This window comes from Orbicella franksi, chromosome 4 (genome assembly GCF_964199315.1).
Source record: "Orbicella franksi chromosome 4, jaOrbFran1.1, whole genome shotgun sequence".
NCBI lineage: Eukaryota > Metazoa > Cnidaria > Anthozoa > Scleractinia > Merulinidae > Orbicella > Orbicella franksi.
The window spans coordinates 18198527-18214800 of NC_138148.1; the positions used below are offsets into that span (position 1 = coordinate 18198527).

The following is a 16274-nucleotide window of genomic DNA, read 5'->3' on the forward strand; positions in this document are numbered from 1 at the left end:
CGTGAACAACAATAACAATTATTGACTTTCAATTTTATACATTTACCTAAACACAAGATCGACAAAATTACATTGCATACCTACACTTTTAAGTCCAATTTAATTTGAATGTGAGGCACTGTCAGCTCGAAATTCGAAATTAATTCGTATACCATATGATTTGTATTACAGACAAAAACAAAAATAACAAATAGTATATAACTACAACTCAAAGTGGAGGGAGAATTGTCTCCCCTTGTCTGTCCTACTAAGGTGACAATCTCGTGCCCAGCTCTAACTCTGGCGCGTTTGGTCACTGCTGACCAAAAACGCGCAGGCTCTGCGAACGAGATTTTCTGAAGTGAGTAAAGTTAATCCATGATAGTGCTTTTCAGTTGCCTTGAAAGGATCAATTTTTAAATCTAGATTTTCCCCTTTCACTGTCATGATCTGCATAATAGAAAAAGTGTTCAACGCTGCTGGTGTGAATCTTGTGAATCTGTAAACTATGCAATATGTTTACAGAACTTCAACCTTAATTATTTGATTGCTGTGGACCTTGAAGGAAAAGACTGCGAATTAAGGAGAACCTTTCACAGACTCCATTAAATACAACAAAAAACAATACTTCATCAATCAAGATATGACATTTCCAAATACTGGCATATGAGCATGCTCTGCCTTGCTTTCTTAATGACAATAAAAAAATCCTAGTGAATAGTAAATTATATACTTCATCAATGAAAGCAGCCAGTCTTTTGTTAATCAACATCATAAAGATTTGCAACGCCAATACTTTTCTTCTTACTGCTATTTACAGTGTAAAGCGACGCACAACTTCATCTAATCGCTTTTCCCTACTCTTTGAACTCTTTACTGAGCTGACTATGAATTTACATATATAATTAAGAGCAAAATGAAATTACAACAGTTTACAAAAGCCTGGGTGCTTTCAAGGAAACATCTGGGCAGTTCATTTCTTTATGGGATTTTAAAGGGGCTATGTCATAGATGGCATATGCCAATCACTTAACCTCCAATCAGTCATCTTCGTTCATAACCATCCCTGTTTCATCTCAGTTTATCAATAGCATGGTGTTTCTCTACCTTTGTAAGCTAATATTCTCAGGTTTCTTTTGATTTGAAGACAGCTGTACACATTGCAAAAAAATTACGTAACTAATAGTTGCATAGCCCCTTTAATGCTAACATACCAGCAAAATATAATTACCGGCAACTAAAACGCTTTTTGAACACTTGTAGTTTCAACATGCAGACTCTCCCTACTGGTAACGAAATAGTTTAAATAATTTTAAAAAAAATTATGTAAGTTGCTTCCTAGACTCCCATCTACACACCTGTTTGGCTTGTCACGCAATCTTCCTCCTTAGGGAAGACTGCGTGACAAGAAATATGAAGGCTAGTTGCTTTCATGAACTAAATTCTCATGACAACCATGTCTGGCTTTGTTTGTGACCAAGTGAGGAGAAATTGCAATGCTGATCATTCCCAGAGCAACAAGGGTAACAGACTTATTGGGTGAACAGGGGCAAGGGGGGGGGGGGGGGGCAAAAGACATTTACCGGGGGGATTAAGATAGCAGAAAGTATAATGAGGTGGGAAGGGGAGACAGAAATTGTTTTTCCCAAGATGAAACCCACCAGAATAAAATAAGAAAAAAATCCATAATACAATGAAGTTTGCACTTGAAGAAGTGCAGAGGCACGAATCAGCTAAGTGAGAGGAAGCCCCACGTAATAGCTCAAAGTATGTGAAGCAGGACGTCCTGCCCTAGGGTGTGGGCTGCAAAACAAAACTTGTGCTAACAGAAAGAACAAAGTATTAAAGTCAATATTTTCCCATTAAAACAATGATGTTGTACGACTAGAAGGGTTAAAAAAATGCATGGATGAGTCAAGTAACTATGTGTAAATAGTCATGAAGCCTTCTTCACAGCAATTATTTGAGAAGTCAATTGACACAATTTTTTTATATAATTATGCTGCTACAAATAACAGCTCTGAAGAAGACTACTCAAGAGGGGAAAATGCTAAGTTTAGACAGCTGAATGCTCCATCTGACACTGCAAACCACTTGTTCTCAGTCACTTTGTCTCTTAATTTTATGAACTAGATTAAGTTTTCTAAGCAAGAAAGAGTAAAATATTGATATATTGTTTAAAAATTAATAACGTTATGCAGGGATTTAAAAGCAGAGTTATTTTCAAATAGTTCTCTAGCAACACATGCTGTTTGAGAGAGCAAAACAAAAACACAGTTTGTAAAAAGTAACCAGGCCTTCAGAGATGCATACAAATTATGGGATGGCCCACTTTACTCTTTTTTCAACTTGACATGCCACTCACAATAAAAACGACACCCATGCTTATTCCATTTTCTCACTAAAACCCTGGTTTCTTTTCACAAACATGCTGTTGAAGTGACTTATCATTTCCTTTAAATGTAGCTGTTGCTTTTTGTTTCTTTTCTTGGCTTGCGCTGCTTGTAGCCTGCTCAGGAGATGTAGGTCATTTCATCTTCCTTCTTCTCACTTTAACAAGCGAATCAGCAGCTTCAATTCTTTCTTCGCAGCAGCAGTGACAGTGGCAACAGAGTTTTAGGTCGAGAATATTGTTCGTTTGTTTTCTTTTTTTACAAAATGTCTTGCCTTGGAAATAAGAATAATAAATAGTTCACAGGCTTTGGTTATTAAGGTCTTGTTAGACATCCACTACCATCTTCTTGTGAACATCCATATTACCAACAACCTGCCAACAGAAAATGACAAAGAAGTAAATAACTTAAACACAAGGGTATCTCTTTGTGTTTTCTCTGAAAACTGGTGTTTCTACAACCATAGCAACAGTCATCTTCTTCAAACAGTAGATGCTGAAGATGACTGCCACTTAGGTTGTTGAAACAACAGTCCTTTTCAGGACAAAGCTTCGCCCAGACTATAACACTGTACGACACAGTAAGAAGATGTTTGATAACTGACATAACTTTACAACTTCACAGACAAGCCTTATTCATTTCAAACTTACTGCAAAGTTGCTGTAGATGGGAAACCTAGGCACCAAATCTTAACCCTTTCTGAAGGGTGTTCATGAATAAAGACAGATATCAAATATAATTTTGGCACAAAACTGAAAAGCAAACAATCTTCAGAGGTTTATCCAGAGCTGAAAGCTACAGCCACCTTACACAGCTCAGTAAACAGTGCAACATGGGAGTGCAGCTCATTTGAATGGTCACACTCGCCACCTAGGGTTCATCCACAGGCTAGGAATTGAAGTTTGAATCACATTTACATCTTAGAAGAACTAATTTAGAAGTTTGATTCTGGCAGTGAATAAGGTGCTATTCAAACAACAATTCAATCAGTTTACAAGACTTACAGCGCAAAATTCACTAAAAGAGATTTTTCCATCGCCATCCTTGTCAGCATTTATTACTGTCTTATCCACAATTTGTTGAAGCTGAGTTTCTTTGAGGTTGTTTCCTACCATCATCTTTAGAACTTGGAAGAGTTCTCCATTTGAGATGAAACCATCATTATCCATATCGTATATCCTAAAGGCAACTACATAAAAAAAAAGACCAAAAATAAGTACATTGATTTTGGTGCTGAGCATAATAGCCTTTATTTCGTGTATAAGTAGAGGACCAAAATTTAAAAGAATTCATTTTAACAACTGCAATAACCTTGAGTGCCATTTAGTGTCTCTAATTTTACAGCTTTGCTCTGAGTCCCTAAAAATCCCAACTTAATGCTACAAAAAGAGAGTGGTAGAACATGGCATTTTTTTTCGTTATGCATAACAAGTCATTGTTAACAAAAATCTATTGCCTCAGTCTGGTAGTGCTGACAAATTCAAAAGTTCAGTTTCTGTTTCAAAAGAAAACAAGTATGTATACAATAATGTATCTAGGGTAACTCACATTTCTGAAATTTGAACTCTTTAAAATTTAGTGACAATGAGTCACATAATTATGTGACAATTTTTTTTTTTAAATACACTATCTACATGTAGGGGACATAGTCCACATAATTGTGTCACACATTGTTTAAAATAAACGTATTAAATTCCTCAAAAATGTTTTGTCAATTAGTTACTTGTACCAACTGGCTGAGGCAGTTAAATTTTGGAGTGAAAATATATATTTCAACAAAAATTTGACAGCTAGTCTAAAAGCAGTGAATTTCTTTTTGAAAATAACTTTTTAATTAACAACTTTTTTTTGTCCGACAACAACCTCCTTGACTAATTTTGTACTTGCTACAAAAACATGCATTTGATAGATTGAACTGATTCACCAGAAACTGCAAAAAAGCTTTCTGCTTGTGTGTATGACCTGCAAAAATATGACCACTACTTGTAGTTTTGTAAATTTTCTGCAGAACTTTAAAGATCATGAGAGAAAGCCTTGGGAAACAGATTACATTGAAGATATCAACACTGTGCTACTGGCAGTTATCTCCCTTCTCAGACAGCTGTTCCTTTTGTCGTATATGCTGAAGGTAAATTCATTAAATACAAATGTAAATAATTTTATAATGTTATGTAAATTTCACCTTCATGTGTACTTACATTTAAGCTTGGATTCTTTGTCACCTTTTACACTGAACTGTGAAACTCCTTCTATGAATTCTAACAACAATGAAAAAAAAAACACTCAAGTAAATAATAAAATAAATGTTATAACTTTAAACAAACAGTACATGACAAATAATGATCTTTCACTAATCTGGTTCACTAACACTCAAGATCAATCATTCTTAACTATGGTTAAATTTTGTTAATAAAACATTTGGAAAAACATTCCTGTCAAAACGCGTCACATTTGCCATGGAAACATCAAGTTATAATTACAGTGGCATGTCTCATCAATGAAATAATTTCCAGATAAATTTCAGAATGATATGTTTTCACAGTTTGATAGCAATTACTTCAAAAAAGTTAATAAAGTTCTGCTCCCCCTGGTCTGAATAGGGTTATTTATTACAACAATTTCTATCGTCTTTCCCCTAAGAGAACAATCATTAGATCTTAAACATGCCCTGTTACTGACACCTGAAAAATTACCCTTCTGAGCCATGTAAACAGCTGAAACCCGCTATCTCGGACTTTTAAGGGAAATGAAAAATAGTTCAAGATGTCAGGGTTTGAGATAGCTGACAGTTAGTCACAAATGAAAAAGTATATCCGAGAGAAATTGAATTGAGTTCAAGAAAGCAGGGAATTTGCTCAGATAACCGAGTTTGAGATAATGAGGCTCTACTACATGTACAGGGAGGGATGTCACAAGTAGATGGCTCCCAGTGCAAAAAGTGTGTTCTTCATGATTTTGGCTGGCTACCCTGCTGTGTAATACATGTACTTCTGATTCTTTCGACAAGAATAAAAATACAGCCTGCTACTTCAACAAAAGCTGACTTGTTGTTTACGGTATAAACATGTCTTGACAAGCCTGCTAGGGTGGCAAGAAATTTACAGTGTAAAGATTTGTACCACATACATAAAATTAAGGGAAGTTGTACATGATATAGTGGGATACATTTAAATCTCATTTATACTCTCTTCTTCAAAAGAGAGAGGTTCTCATTTTTACATCATAAATTGATGAACGGCATAATATTCATGGTAGCAAATAAAGATGTTTTTGTTTACAATGTACACAATGTAGGTCTGGAATATTGCCTCAAGGTTGGTTTTCACTAGGCATAACCACAAGCATAAATAACATAGGCAGACGCAGTGGTGTGCTGCTAAGAAGCACCTTTTGTTAGGAAATTTTTCTAACATACATGTATGTCACCACCTAGCAGCACCTCACTGCGTCTACATATGTTGGCTCATGCTTATGCGCTACTGAAAACCACAATGAGCGACAAAAGTGCTGACAGAGACAATTTGCAGTAAAATTATATTGAACATTTACCCCCTCTCCCCTTACCCCTAAATAATGACGATATTTCTCTTTCTAGTACTGCACAGACCACATCATTTACAAAACATTGAACTGGGGGGTTGAGGGTAGCTAGATGCACATGAAATAGAATGAGAAGTTAAAAATGGCAAAGTGTAATTTTCTAAAAGTGTCTTAAAGTAACTACTTAATTGTCACCCATTGCAGCCTTGATGAGAAAAGCAACACCACAAAAATTTAGAGTCAAAGTTTCTCAGATAAAGAACTTTGTTCTTTGTAATTACAAGTACATATAACATATAAGGAAATTGTAATAATAAATACAATGTAGCTGACTATCGTTTTGACCATCTGAAATTTCCTCGATGGCTAAGAGCTGAATTACATGTATTTTCACATCAGATATCATTCATGATCGTAAAAGAAGACTGCAACTCAATCATAAAACATTTTGCCTCTTTTAATCCCCAAATGTTGTGGTCAATTTAGACCAAGAGGGAGTTAATTAATGAGTTGTGTTCATAGATAAGCCATTTATTGCCCAGCCTTGTCTTGTCATTGAACTCAAATTGCATTAGTTCATGAACATGGCATGACTAGACTGCCCAACAAAGATACAATAACGATGAGCCAACAGCAACTTCAGTTTAAGCTGGGAAATCAAATCAAATCAACTTCCAGCAAATAATCTAAACACAGTGGTAGGTCTTTGTAATCAAGCCATGCTGAAAACATGGAAAGATCAATCTTGTACATAATTTATACACCAATGAAAGAAATTCATTACTAAGATCGGTTATAACAGATTCTTTGAGTATATTGTATTATTTTTTTTTCAAGCTACATGTACACTGAAGCATTTTTATCACTTACTAGGTAAGGTGTTCACTTACACACATGTACAAACTTGTAGTGTGCATATTTTACAGTACACTAGAGAATTCTAAACACAATATTTGCATGAAGTGTGTTTTTTTTTTTTCTAATTTTGACTTTTATTTGTAGCTTCTTTCAATTAGAAGTGTCCGAGTGCCACCACATGCCCCACACGTGAAAATTAAAAATTAAAACACATCCTGACTCCTTTGATTTCACTTTACAAACAAAATATTCCAGTGCTTTCAAGCCATTTCCTTCCTTATAATACTGTTACTGCTCCAACATTCTGGACAGATGGTCACTATAGATGCTACTTTTAAAGCAGCAAATTCAATTCAAAAACCTTAGAAACAAACCAGAAGATACTAATAAGTAACATGGTTATGACCACAGTGAGAAGTCAATCAAAACTGACCAATGACCAGCACGGGTGGAAACAAGCATTTTGGTTTTAAGTGTGAAATTGTGCACAATTATTGCTTGGTCTACATGTCATGTTTGACCACAGCTGTGAATTATTCATAACAAAGGTGAGATTTGGTTTATTTGTAACTAAGATTATAATCAAATGGAGCCCTACAAGGTGTAAGAATAAATAAATGTAAATATGGTATATAATCATTTTTCAAAAAAACGAACACAGAGAAACTCACCATGCCAGTGAATTACAGTTATGTAACAATTTATTCCAGAGAGAGATGGATCTTTTCAAGATCTCTTCTTTCAGCATTAATGCATTTTCAGATTATAGTGAAGGCATGATTTCAAAAAGATTTCAATTTATCAACTAGAGAATCTTGTCTAGAGCCAAAAGTTACATGTGAATGTAAATTATCAAAACTGACACAGGCAGAACTAAAAGGATATCAGAAGGGAGAAGTCATGTTTTGAGCTAGGAAACAAAGCCCAGAACAAGTCAAGAATAACTTGACAGTTTACTGAATATAAACCTGTTTTCAAAAATAGGTTTCTCTTATATATTAGATTCATATATTAGATTTATGTTTCTGTCAAAAATTTATGACCGGAAATTTAACAAAACAATCAATAAATTAATTTAACATACATGACATTCGACAGCAGGAATTCTTCCTAAGAATAATTTATTTGTTTACACTGTACCTCATAAAAGACCAGTTTAGCCAAGTATGTGTATGTGACTCTATGTACTTTTCTTGAAACTTAAGCTTGGCAACATGTCCTGTATGACTTTATCTTAGTTCATTCTTATTATAAAATTTTACGTATTTTTAATTAACACATCCGCAATTTACATTTCAGATAAAGATGTGCATACAGAAACCAATTAAAGGTTTTACAGACATACATGTGTACGTTCATGTAATACATGTTTCATTTTTACAATCAAACTTCCTTGTTTTCAATTAAATGTTGCAAAATTTTTAGTGAAATACACAATGTAAACTTGTGCTGTAAACCAGCAACATAATTGTACTAGACAACAGTTTAAACAGCGGCAGCAAGTGATAAACAACATTTGGTCAGAGTCGATGACTGCTGACTAAAACTGGCCCACATCTGATAAAATCCTAATTGTGGTTGGTTTAAATAATTTACAACCATGTAGCTGCATGGACAAGTGCTTCTTTTTCCCACTGAGCAAATTGCCATGCTGAGAGGATAATTTTGCTTGCCTGGTTTGACAATCTAGGGAACGTTTTTCTTATAAAGAAGTTCAGTTCAAATAGTTTTGCCCACCTGACTAAACCAGTTGCCTCCTGCTGAAAACCTTAATAAAACCATTGTACATGTAAGAATTAAACATTCTGATTGGTAAAAAGCTCAGATTATGACGCTATATTCAGTGTGCTACATGTACATGTACAGCTGTAGGAGGTGAATGTAACATATTAATTTAAAGCTTGGTTACTTAGCTATACCACCTTTGCCATGTACCCAGGTAAACATGGCAGATAGCGAAAGTGACCAGAATATCCATTTATAAATTTGAAAAACAAGTCCACTTTATTGACTACATGTCTGGAGAATTTTAAAATTGTTAACTTTGGCTTTACACCAACAATGTTTTCAAGACCTAGTATTCAAAGCATAAAAATGGTAGTTAAAATTGTACATTGCCAGTCATGACAAATTGTGTCAGACTGAGTGACTAAACTTTTTTGATGTTCTAGATGATCAGTAAAACTATGCACAAAGTCAGCAATATTGAAACAAAAGTGCCTGAAGAATGTTCCTTTTTTTTGTGGTGTTTATTTGCTTATTTTACAATAAAGTCATGTTTACATTGATCAGTGCAACCAATTTATGAATTTAAACTACAACAACAATGACATATTTGTATGCACAAAGGAACATTTGCATCTGCGCTTTCATGAATTAGTCTAATATTTTGTAGTCCTAGACATTCACCTCTACAAAATAATTATACTTATTATAAACAATTATTTGCCTCAGGTTCAGTGAACATTCATTTAGTGAATATTTGTAAACCTCAACGTTGTCTTGGTATTAAATATTCATGAATGATCACTTGGCCTTTGGTGAATAACTGTTAAATATAAACTTGGCAATCATATTGTGTGTGATACATTGTAGGTACAATGAATATAGGTATAAAACTTCCATTGTGTTAAATTCAACTGGGGATAATTATTAACAGTGAATAGCTGCCTTGCTAATTAACAAGGGCATGCCTTCTTGACTCGCTTGTTAAGAGACAACTGACTCAACAAAACACTGAGAGCATCCACTGTGCCCAGAAGGTTAAGTCTCATTCAATCTCACAAACAATTCACATGTTAATGTTCCTTGGCTAATAGCTTTCATTCTTAGCTGGGTAAATTTTAACCAGTGTGGACACAAGAAATCTCATAGATGAATGCGTATAAGCTCTATGTCGTCGACAAATCAATTTTGTTTCACATTTGCATTAACACAAAACTGTTTCCTCCGTACACGTATCTTAATAACAATTAGTAATTATTACTAATTGTTATACGCTTCGCTGTTGCCTCAGTGACAGCAATAAACTATGCAGTAAGGCATAATTTGGAAAAAAATTGCGTTGTATACAAAAACAAAACTGATCTGAGTGAAATGTGTCAGTTTGTAGTTTACTCCTGGACGTATTAATACTCAAAACTTGCTCAAAATGGGTTTTAATTTCATCCTCTTTTCACCAGGATAAACATAACATGTCATAAATTTTTAACTTGTTTATACTCATTGAACAGTTTTAGCTTTTGGCATTTTATGCAAATTACGCAGGCCACGGAGAAACCACCTACTAGAATTGTAAACTGAAATGAGAACTCAAGATGAGACTAATGGGTTACCCAATTTTTTTTGGTTCAATGGCAACGTCAAAGACGTGAAACTTTTTTAAACCTGGCTTTTTCCATTCCAAAAACAAAATGTAAATTCTCCTGATCGTAGATTGCAGTGCGCATCTGTGCGAAAGATGATATTTTTTCTAATAATATGTAAATTGACACTATTGGAATATTAGTCTCAATTGTAACAAATTTTCATGTCACATCAAATGGGTTGTCGCTACATGTCAAAACCAAACAAAGTACCAGCAAAAAAAAAAATGGGGAGAACGATTTTTATGCTGATTCAATAGAGCCAACATCTACGTCTATCAAAAATTTAAATTTGGAGCCATCTTCAGGAATATCATAGTGAAGTTACATTTCAATCCTATTAAAGATGCTAAAGCTTTTAGCTGGCAACATCTACATGTACAAATAGAGTCTCTCCTGTCCTGTTTGCACTGAAATTAAATGGATAAATGCTTCCTGACCTACACTGAGCGCACATAGTGAAAATACACAACAGTCAGCCAATATTAATCATGGTATTGGTCCCTCTTGAGCCGCACACAAAGTGAGTTTTGCCTGACTTTTCGCGCTCGACTGATAACAATAAAATGCAATATTTCTCACCCCCCAAACACAGCTGCTCCATGAAAAAATTATGCTGAACTTAGATAAAAACAGCGGATGGCTTGGACAGTGTTTTAGGCAGTTCATATCCCTTATAAGCTCGAGTCAAACCATTTTAATTGGACAGCAATTTCTGTGCAATTAGAAACCGTGCTACCATATATTTCTCAAGTCCGTTGGAAGGCAGGTGACGGACAAGGGGAGTTTAAAATTGTTTTCGCAATACTCGCGAAGGACAAAGAAGACGAATACTTTACAGTACACCTGATCTAAAATATCGCTAGTTTCCCGTAACCGTTTCTAAAAATTCGATTGGAGCTGCAAAAACACCGGAAACCACGCTCGAAAATTTCAACAAAAAACTAAACTTGGGAGTTGCTGGGTTTGATTGAAGATAACGTGACACATTTTCAATTAGCGATTTAAGCACAAGATCCCAAATAATTGGACGGACCATTTTAAAGGAGAATGAACAACAGAATTTAGGATATGACCATGCCAATGACCGCTCGATTTCTAAGTGCAACACTTGCAAGTATTTAAGAGTTGCAAACGAAGTTATCGCCCCGGATTCGGCTAGCCATCCTTCCTCAGTGCCTGATCGAACGATATACAATATTTAATAAAACAGTCAAAAAGCTATATTATTTCTAACCTTTAAAGTCCACTTCTCCATTTCCATCTGTATCGAAAATATCAATAACTCTTTGAACTAGTGGGTTTTGTTGTAGCTCTGGAAGCGACATGAACTCCTCGACGGAAAGAGCGCCCGACTTATCCAGATCGAGCTTTCGAAATCTCTTTCCAAGTCGCCGAATTTCGTCCGCATCAACTATAGTTTCAAAGAAAGATAATTATCATATGAGTAGGGCAACTGAGAGGTAAATCAATCTACAGAAACTACAAGTTTTCCTCAATCTAAGTACAACAGACGCCCTCTATAAGATTAGTAAGCGTAACTTACAGTGAGTCACCATGTCACCGGGTAAGGAAGCCTCGTTGCCCTAAAACAGAAAGCGTATACCCAAGATCAAGAAATACAACTTCAAGATGTTCACATATTGCTTGGGCCTAGGTTAACGACATGCACTGAACAGGCTGGTGTATGTGTAAATAGGTGCCAGAAAGCGTTCACTTCGAATAATTATTGCTGCAACTATAAACACTAAACATCTTGGAAAGGCAAGTTCAAAAACTAGGTCAAGGACAGCGACGGCGAAAGGCGAAATCTCGCCGTTTCATCGCTACACAAACACTAAGCAAATCAACACAAGCGAAAGTCCAACGAAGCTGCTCCAAATGTCAACAAAAGTCCAACAATATCAAAACTGGAATATTTATCTCTCTTCCCACAGCAACAGTTCGCAGCTTTGGGGTTGCTTTCATCGGCGAGAAAGTTTGCCGAGATCCGGACTCGCTATCGCACCGGTAAGGCTAGGAGTTTGTCGAAAAGACGTTTAAACCATCAAAGAAGGATCACGTACCATTTGCGATGAGTTTTCAGGTCCTCGTGAGACGGTTTTAAGTTTTCAAATGCACCGATCCAAACTTTGCAGGTTGGTTAGTTACTTCGAAGAGGAACCCCACTGAAAGGATAGCGCCCAGTCCACGACCGTGTCCATGAATTGCATCCGGGAGATTGGAAACAAAGTACTCATTCCCAGATTTCTCGCCAAATATCTCGGCCCGTGAGATTCATGAGACTTCAATGGCGACCTCACACGCAACAAGGTACTGTGATCTTTAATTTTTCTTTCTGTGTTTATTCACCTATTTACTTCGGTTTCACTCGTATTCATTGTGTTTTAGCATTGCGATCGGTTTGTTCTTTACACTGCGTGGTCACTTATCCTATCTCATTGAAGATCTTACGTTCGACACGTGTACTTAGCTGTTTTGACACCGGTTTTCGCTTTGGGCTATTTCCTTTTTATGCTATCTCCAACGTCGATCGGTCGGATGCAGTAGGCTATGTGCGCCCATCTTTTCAAATTTAATTTAAATACATTTCAATTACCAAGTCAAGTCAATTATGGTCGCACGCAAGCTTTACATTGTACAGAGCTCTTCCTAGCTGACATTAAAAAATCTCTTTGCTTTTTCATACCCTGTTAGGATTTTTTCGCTGCTGTTGCTGGGGATAATTCCAGAGATCAATGCAGTAGACAAGGGGAACTTTAAGAAATGTGATGACTGTAGCTTTTGCCGGTGGGTAAAATTAATATTTGTATATAATTTATGGTATGGTTAATATATCAAAGGGTGTTAATAAGCTTCTTTAGCAATTTAAGTTTAAACAAAAACAATACTTCTAATTGTTATATGGACAGGAATGTTTCACTGAAAAACACAGCACTTGTAAAATTCATACAAAACTACATTGGAGACCTGACTCGTGTATTTTTCATATCACTAGACTAGTGAGGCTAGGATACTGATGACATCATTTCCATTCCAGCTTTTTCACCGTTGTTTGTGCAATCATTGGTGTGAAAATATGCTCAGATATTTGTCCACAGACAGTATCTGTGTCAAGAAGCAAATGGTTTTCTGAGAGGGAAGCTTGAGGAAAACTGTGAGACTCCAGGAACATATGTTGTCCAAGGACAAGTATCCGAGCATATTTTAAAGTCAAGTGGAGGCTATTGTGTTTATTATCCTTCGAATAATACACATGAAAAAATTACTCGATTCTGATTGGCTAAGAGCAGTGCAGTTCAAGTGTAACATCAGTGCAAAAAGTGTAACACCAGTGCAAATTACGCATCGAAATTGTGGATTATGATTGACTGACAGAAAATAGGAACTTTTCTAAGAAAATGATATCACATAAAATGATGACGAAAATTTTGTGCTGAAACTTTGAAAAAAGTTTCCTCAAATGAGAAAAAATGGCTTCAAGAAAGATCTTCTGGCACTTCCTCCACGCAAATTTTTTCATGTTTATATTATTAATAAGTAATCATACGGTTTTTCTCATTCAATTTGGAGTTAATTTGCACTTGTAAGTTTTTCAAAAAGCTCACTCATGCAAATTAATTCCAAATTGAACTCGAAACCATATGATTTCCTATACAAATATTTTTTGCAACATGGGGAGTTTTGAAAATTGGGGAATATTAAATTACTCAGATATTCCCCAGTTTTAGCTGGAGTATATTCAATCACGTGATGCATTTGGACCAATATAATCATGTGCAAGCAAAAATATTTGCGGTAGATTAATGTCTATATAATTAAAAGAAAATTACATGGTGGATTGAAGGTATGAATTTTTTTCTTCTTGTGTTTGAGTGTTAAAAACAACATCAACATGCTCAACCTGTCGAAAATGAAATTCACTTCTTTGCGCTACCATGTAATGTCCTCTAGATGTATGATGCAAAATAATGTTACAATCATAAAAATTATTTGAATGTCTTATTTGAAAATGATATTATTCCATGAGAAATATGTTGAATTTATGATAATAGATACCCAATGCTATGATCATCTTTCACCTAGTGATAAGCCCAAGTTGAATAATTATTGTTTTCTTTTAACAAAACAACCATGAGATATCAGTAAATCTTATTAGACTGGTATTTTTTTAAACAAGACCTAAGAATGTAATTTTTGTCAACCATTATTGTTAAACATGGTAAAATTATATTAAAGTTTTCTATGAGCAAGTAGTCAACAAGATGCAGCCACATTGCCTAAGGCTCGACTAAAACAAGGGCAAGTAGTGTAATTGTTTTAATTAGCAGAAAGTTAACCAATTTTTTGTATTTTTAAGCCTAAAATTAAGAACAATTTTCAGCTTCAAATGCAATGCACAGACAACTCTTGTCTATCAACAAATAGAAAATAATGATAGAAGCAATCAGATTCCCAGATTTCCAATTAAACACAGCTGAGAGGTTACTTATGGCTGATATCTAATGGTTACTAAATCAGTCAAAACTCTGGAAATGTAAACTATTGTTCATAACTTTAACTAAAGGGATGCGAGATGTTTATTGTTTGAAGCATTCTGAAGACCTTGTCGAAAAAATGATATTTCCGGTTATATTTGACACAAACCTTTCATTCAAACAGTAAAATGCTCTTTCTTTAGCCAAATAATTGTTTATCAAAGTTTCACTGGCGCGTCGCTCACGTTTAGTTATTTTTTCTTCAAGGAAAAGTTCTGTGTTTCGGCATGCATAGGCAAGTCCCTTGCGAGATGTTTATTGTTTGAAGCGTTCCAAAGACCTTGTCGAGAAAATGATATCTCCGGTTATGTCTGACACAAACCGTTCATTCAAATGGTAAAATACTCTTTCCCTGATGAAAGAACTGTTTATCAAAGTTTCTATGGTACGCCGCTCACGTGCACGTTTTGTTATTTTTAATTTTCTTCAAGGAAAAGTTGTGTGTTTTGGCACACATTTCCAAGTCGCTTGCTTAGACCGTGTTAGCTTTATGTCGAAAAAATGTCGGTTGTGTTGTTTCCTCCATGAAGATGGATTATTGTTGAAGCGTGTATCCCCGGTTCTATTTGACAAACAAAAAAAAAACACTCAGGTAATTAAATTTTCGATTTAACGGCAAAATACTCTCATTTTTAATTAATATTCAGTCTGTTAATTTTCTGTCAAGTGCGTTTCAACTAACATTTTGCTATTAAGTCTAGTCTGAAGGCGTATATATACTATATATGTGTATGTGCGTATATGCATACGCGCATACCCGTATTGGGCTGACGTGAATTGCGCATATATTTTGGTTCGCATATATCTGAGCTGCACTGTACTGTATGTTATTCTCTCAGGATTCATATTGAAGCTGAAAAGTATTGAATAAACGTTTTGTATTTTGTGCCAGTAGAAAAAAAAGTAAGTCAGATTAAGTAGTCTTGATTACTTAAAATTGCCAGGGTTGATCTGTAGTCCTGTACTACTCACCGTTATAGCCAACTTGATAGCACCTTATGATCTGTTCGTGCTTGTTATATAGTAAATGACTGAAACTGAAACTGAATGTTACTTTTAATTTTGGGCTTAAAAATACTAGGTAAACAAGATTGTAGGTTTTGTGCTGTAATCCTTTAGAGTATCTAATAAAACAATTAGGCTACTCACTCTCGTTTTCAATGAGCGATAGTCAACTTAGCCACATCTCAATGAATATTTGCTCGCAGAAAACTTTCTGGCACTCATACTCTAATTTTAAGATAACTTAAATTAATTTGTAAGTGGAGAGAAAGTTTGAAAAAAATTCACTGCAGGTTTTTTTTTTTTCCATGGTGCTCATTATGCCTGTGTAACACTACTGATTAGAACTGATTATGACTAATAGCCAATACCTTTTGCAGCTGCTGAGAAAGTTTGAAAATAATATCTTTTTTTTTTTTTGCAGGAATAACCGAGCAATCCAGCCTGGGGAATCTCCATATTCTGTGGTCAAAGATTCAATAGTGTTCACAGATTCTTCTTTTGATGTTAATATACTAAACAAAAAATCAAATGTATTGCTTAGTCTTAAACTTGAAACTTTAGAGAAGAACACAGCTAGGTTTAGAATAAATGAATTG

The 16274-nt window shown here is 35.2% G+C and overlaps 3 protein-coding genes across 5 annotated transcripts in view; 1 reads left to right on the forward strand and 2 right to left on the reverse strand.

The window, feature by feature from the left end:
- The window catches only part of LOC145484714 (uncharacterized), a 256461-nt gene that overhangs the window by 99911 nt on the left and 140276 nt on the right, over positions 1-16274 (reverse strand). The gene's annotated exons all lie outside the window — the stretch shown is intronic.
- On the reverse strand, positions 2-12305 carry LOC145484838 (calcineurin subunit B type 1). The gene is made up of 6 exons (XM_081463480.1): positions 12202-12305; positions 11682-11721; positions 11373-11549; positions 4571-4630; positions 3377-3561; positions 2-2746 (listed from the first exon to the last, which is right to left on the reverse strand). Exons 1-6 carry the CDS (start codon positions 12202-12204, stop codon positions 2699-2701), a joined length of 513 nt encoding a protein of 170 aa, XP_081319606.1. The 5' UTR covers positions 12205-12305; the 3' UTR covers positions 2-2698.
- Positions 12350-16274, forward strand: part of LOC145484711 (neutral alpha-glucosidase AB-like) — a 24808-nt gene continuing 20883 nt past the window's right edge. For all 3 annotated transcript variants that reach the window (XM_081463333.1, XM_081463334.1, XM_081463335.1), the window contains exons 1-3: positions 12350-12448; positions 12833-12925; positions 16100-16274. The exon at positions 16100-16274 is cut by the window's right edge and continues 62 nt beyond it. In XM_081463333.1, the coding sequence (XP_081319459.1) occupies positions 12426-12448; positions 12833-12925; positions 16100-16274 (291 nt within the window). In that variant the 5' untranslated portion in view covers positions 12350-12425. The remainder of the gene's footprint in view (positions 12449-12832; positions 12926-16099) is intronic.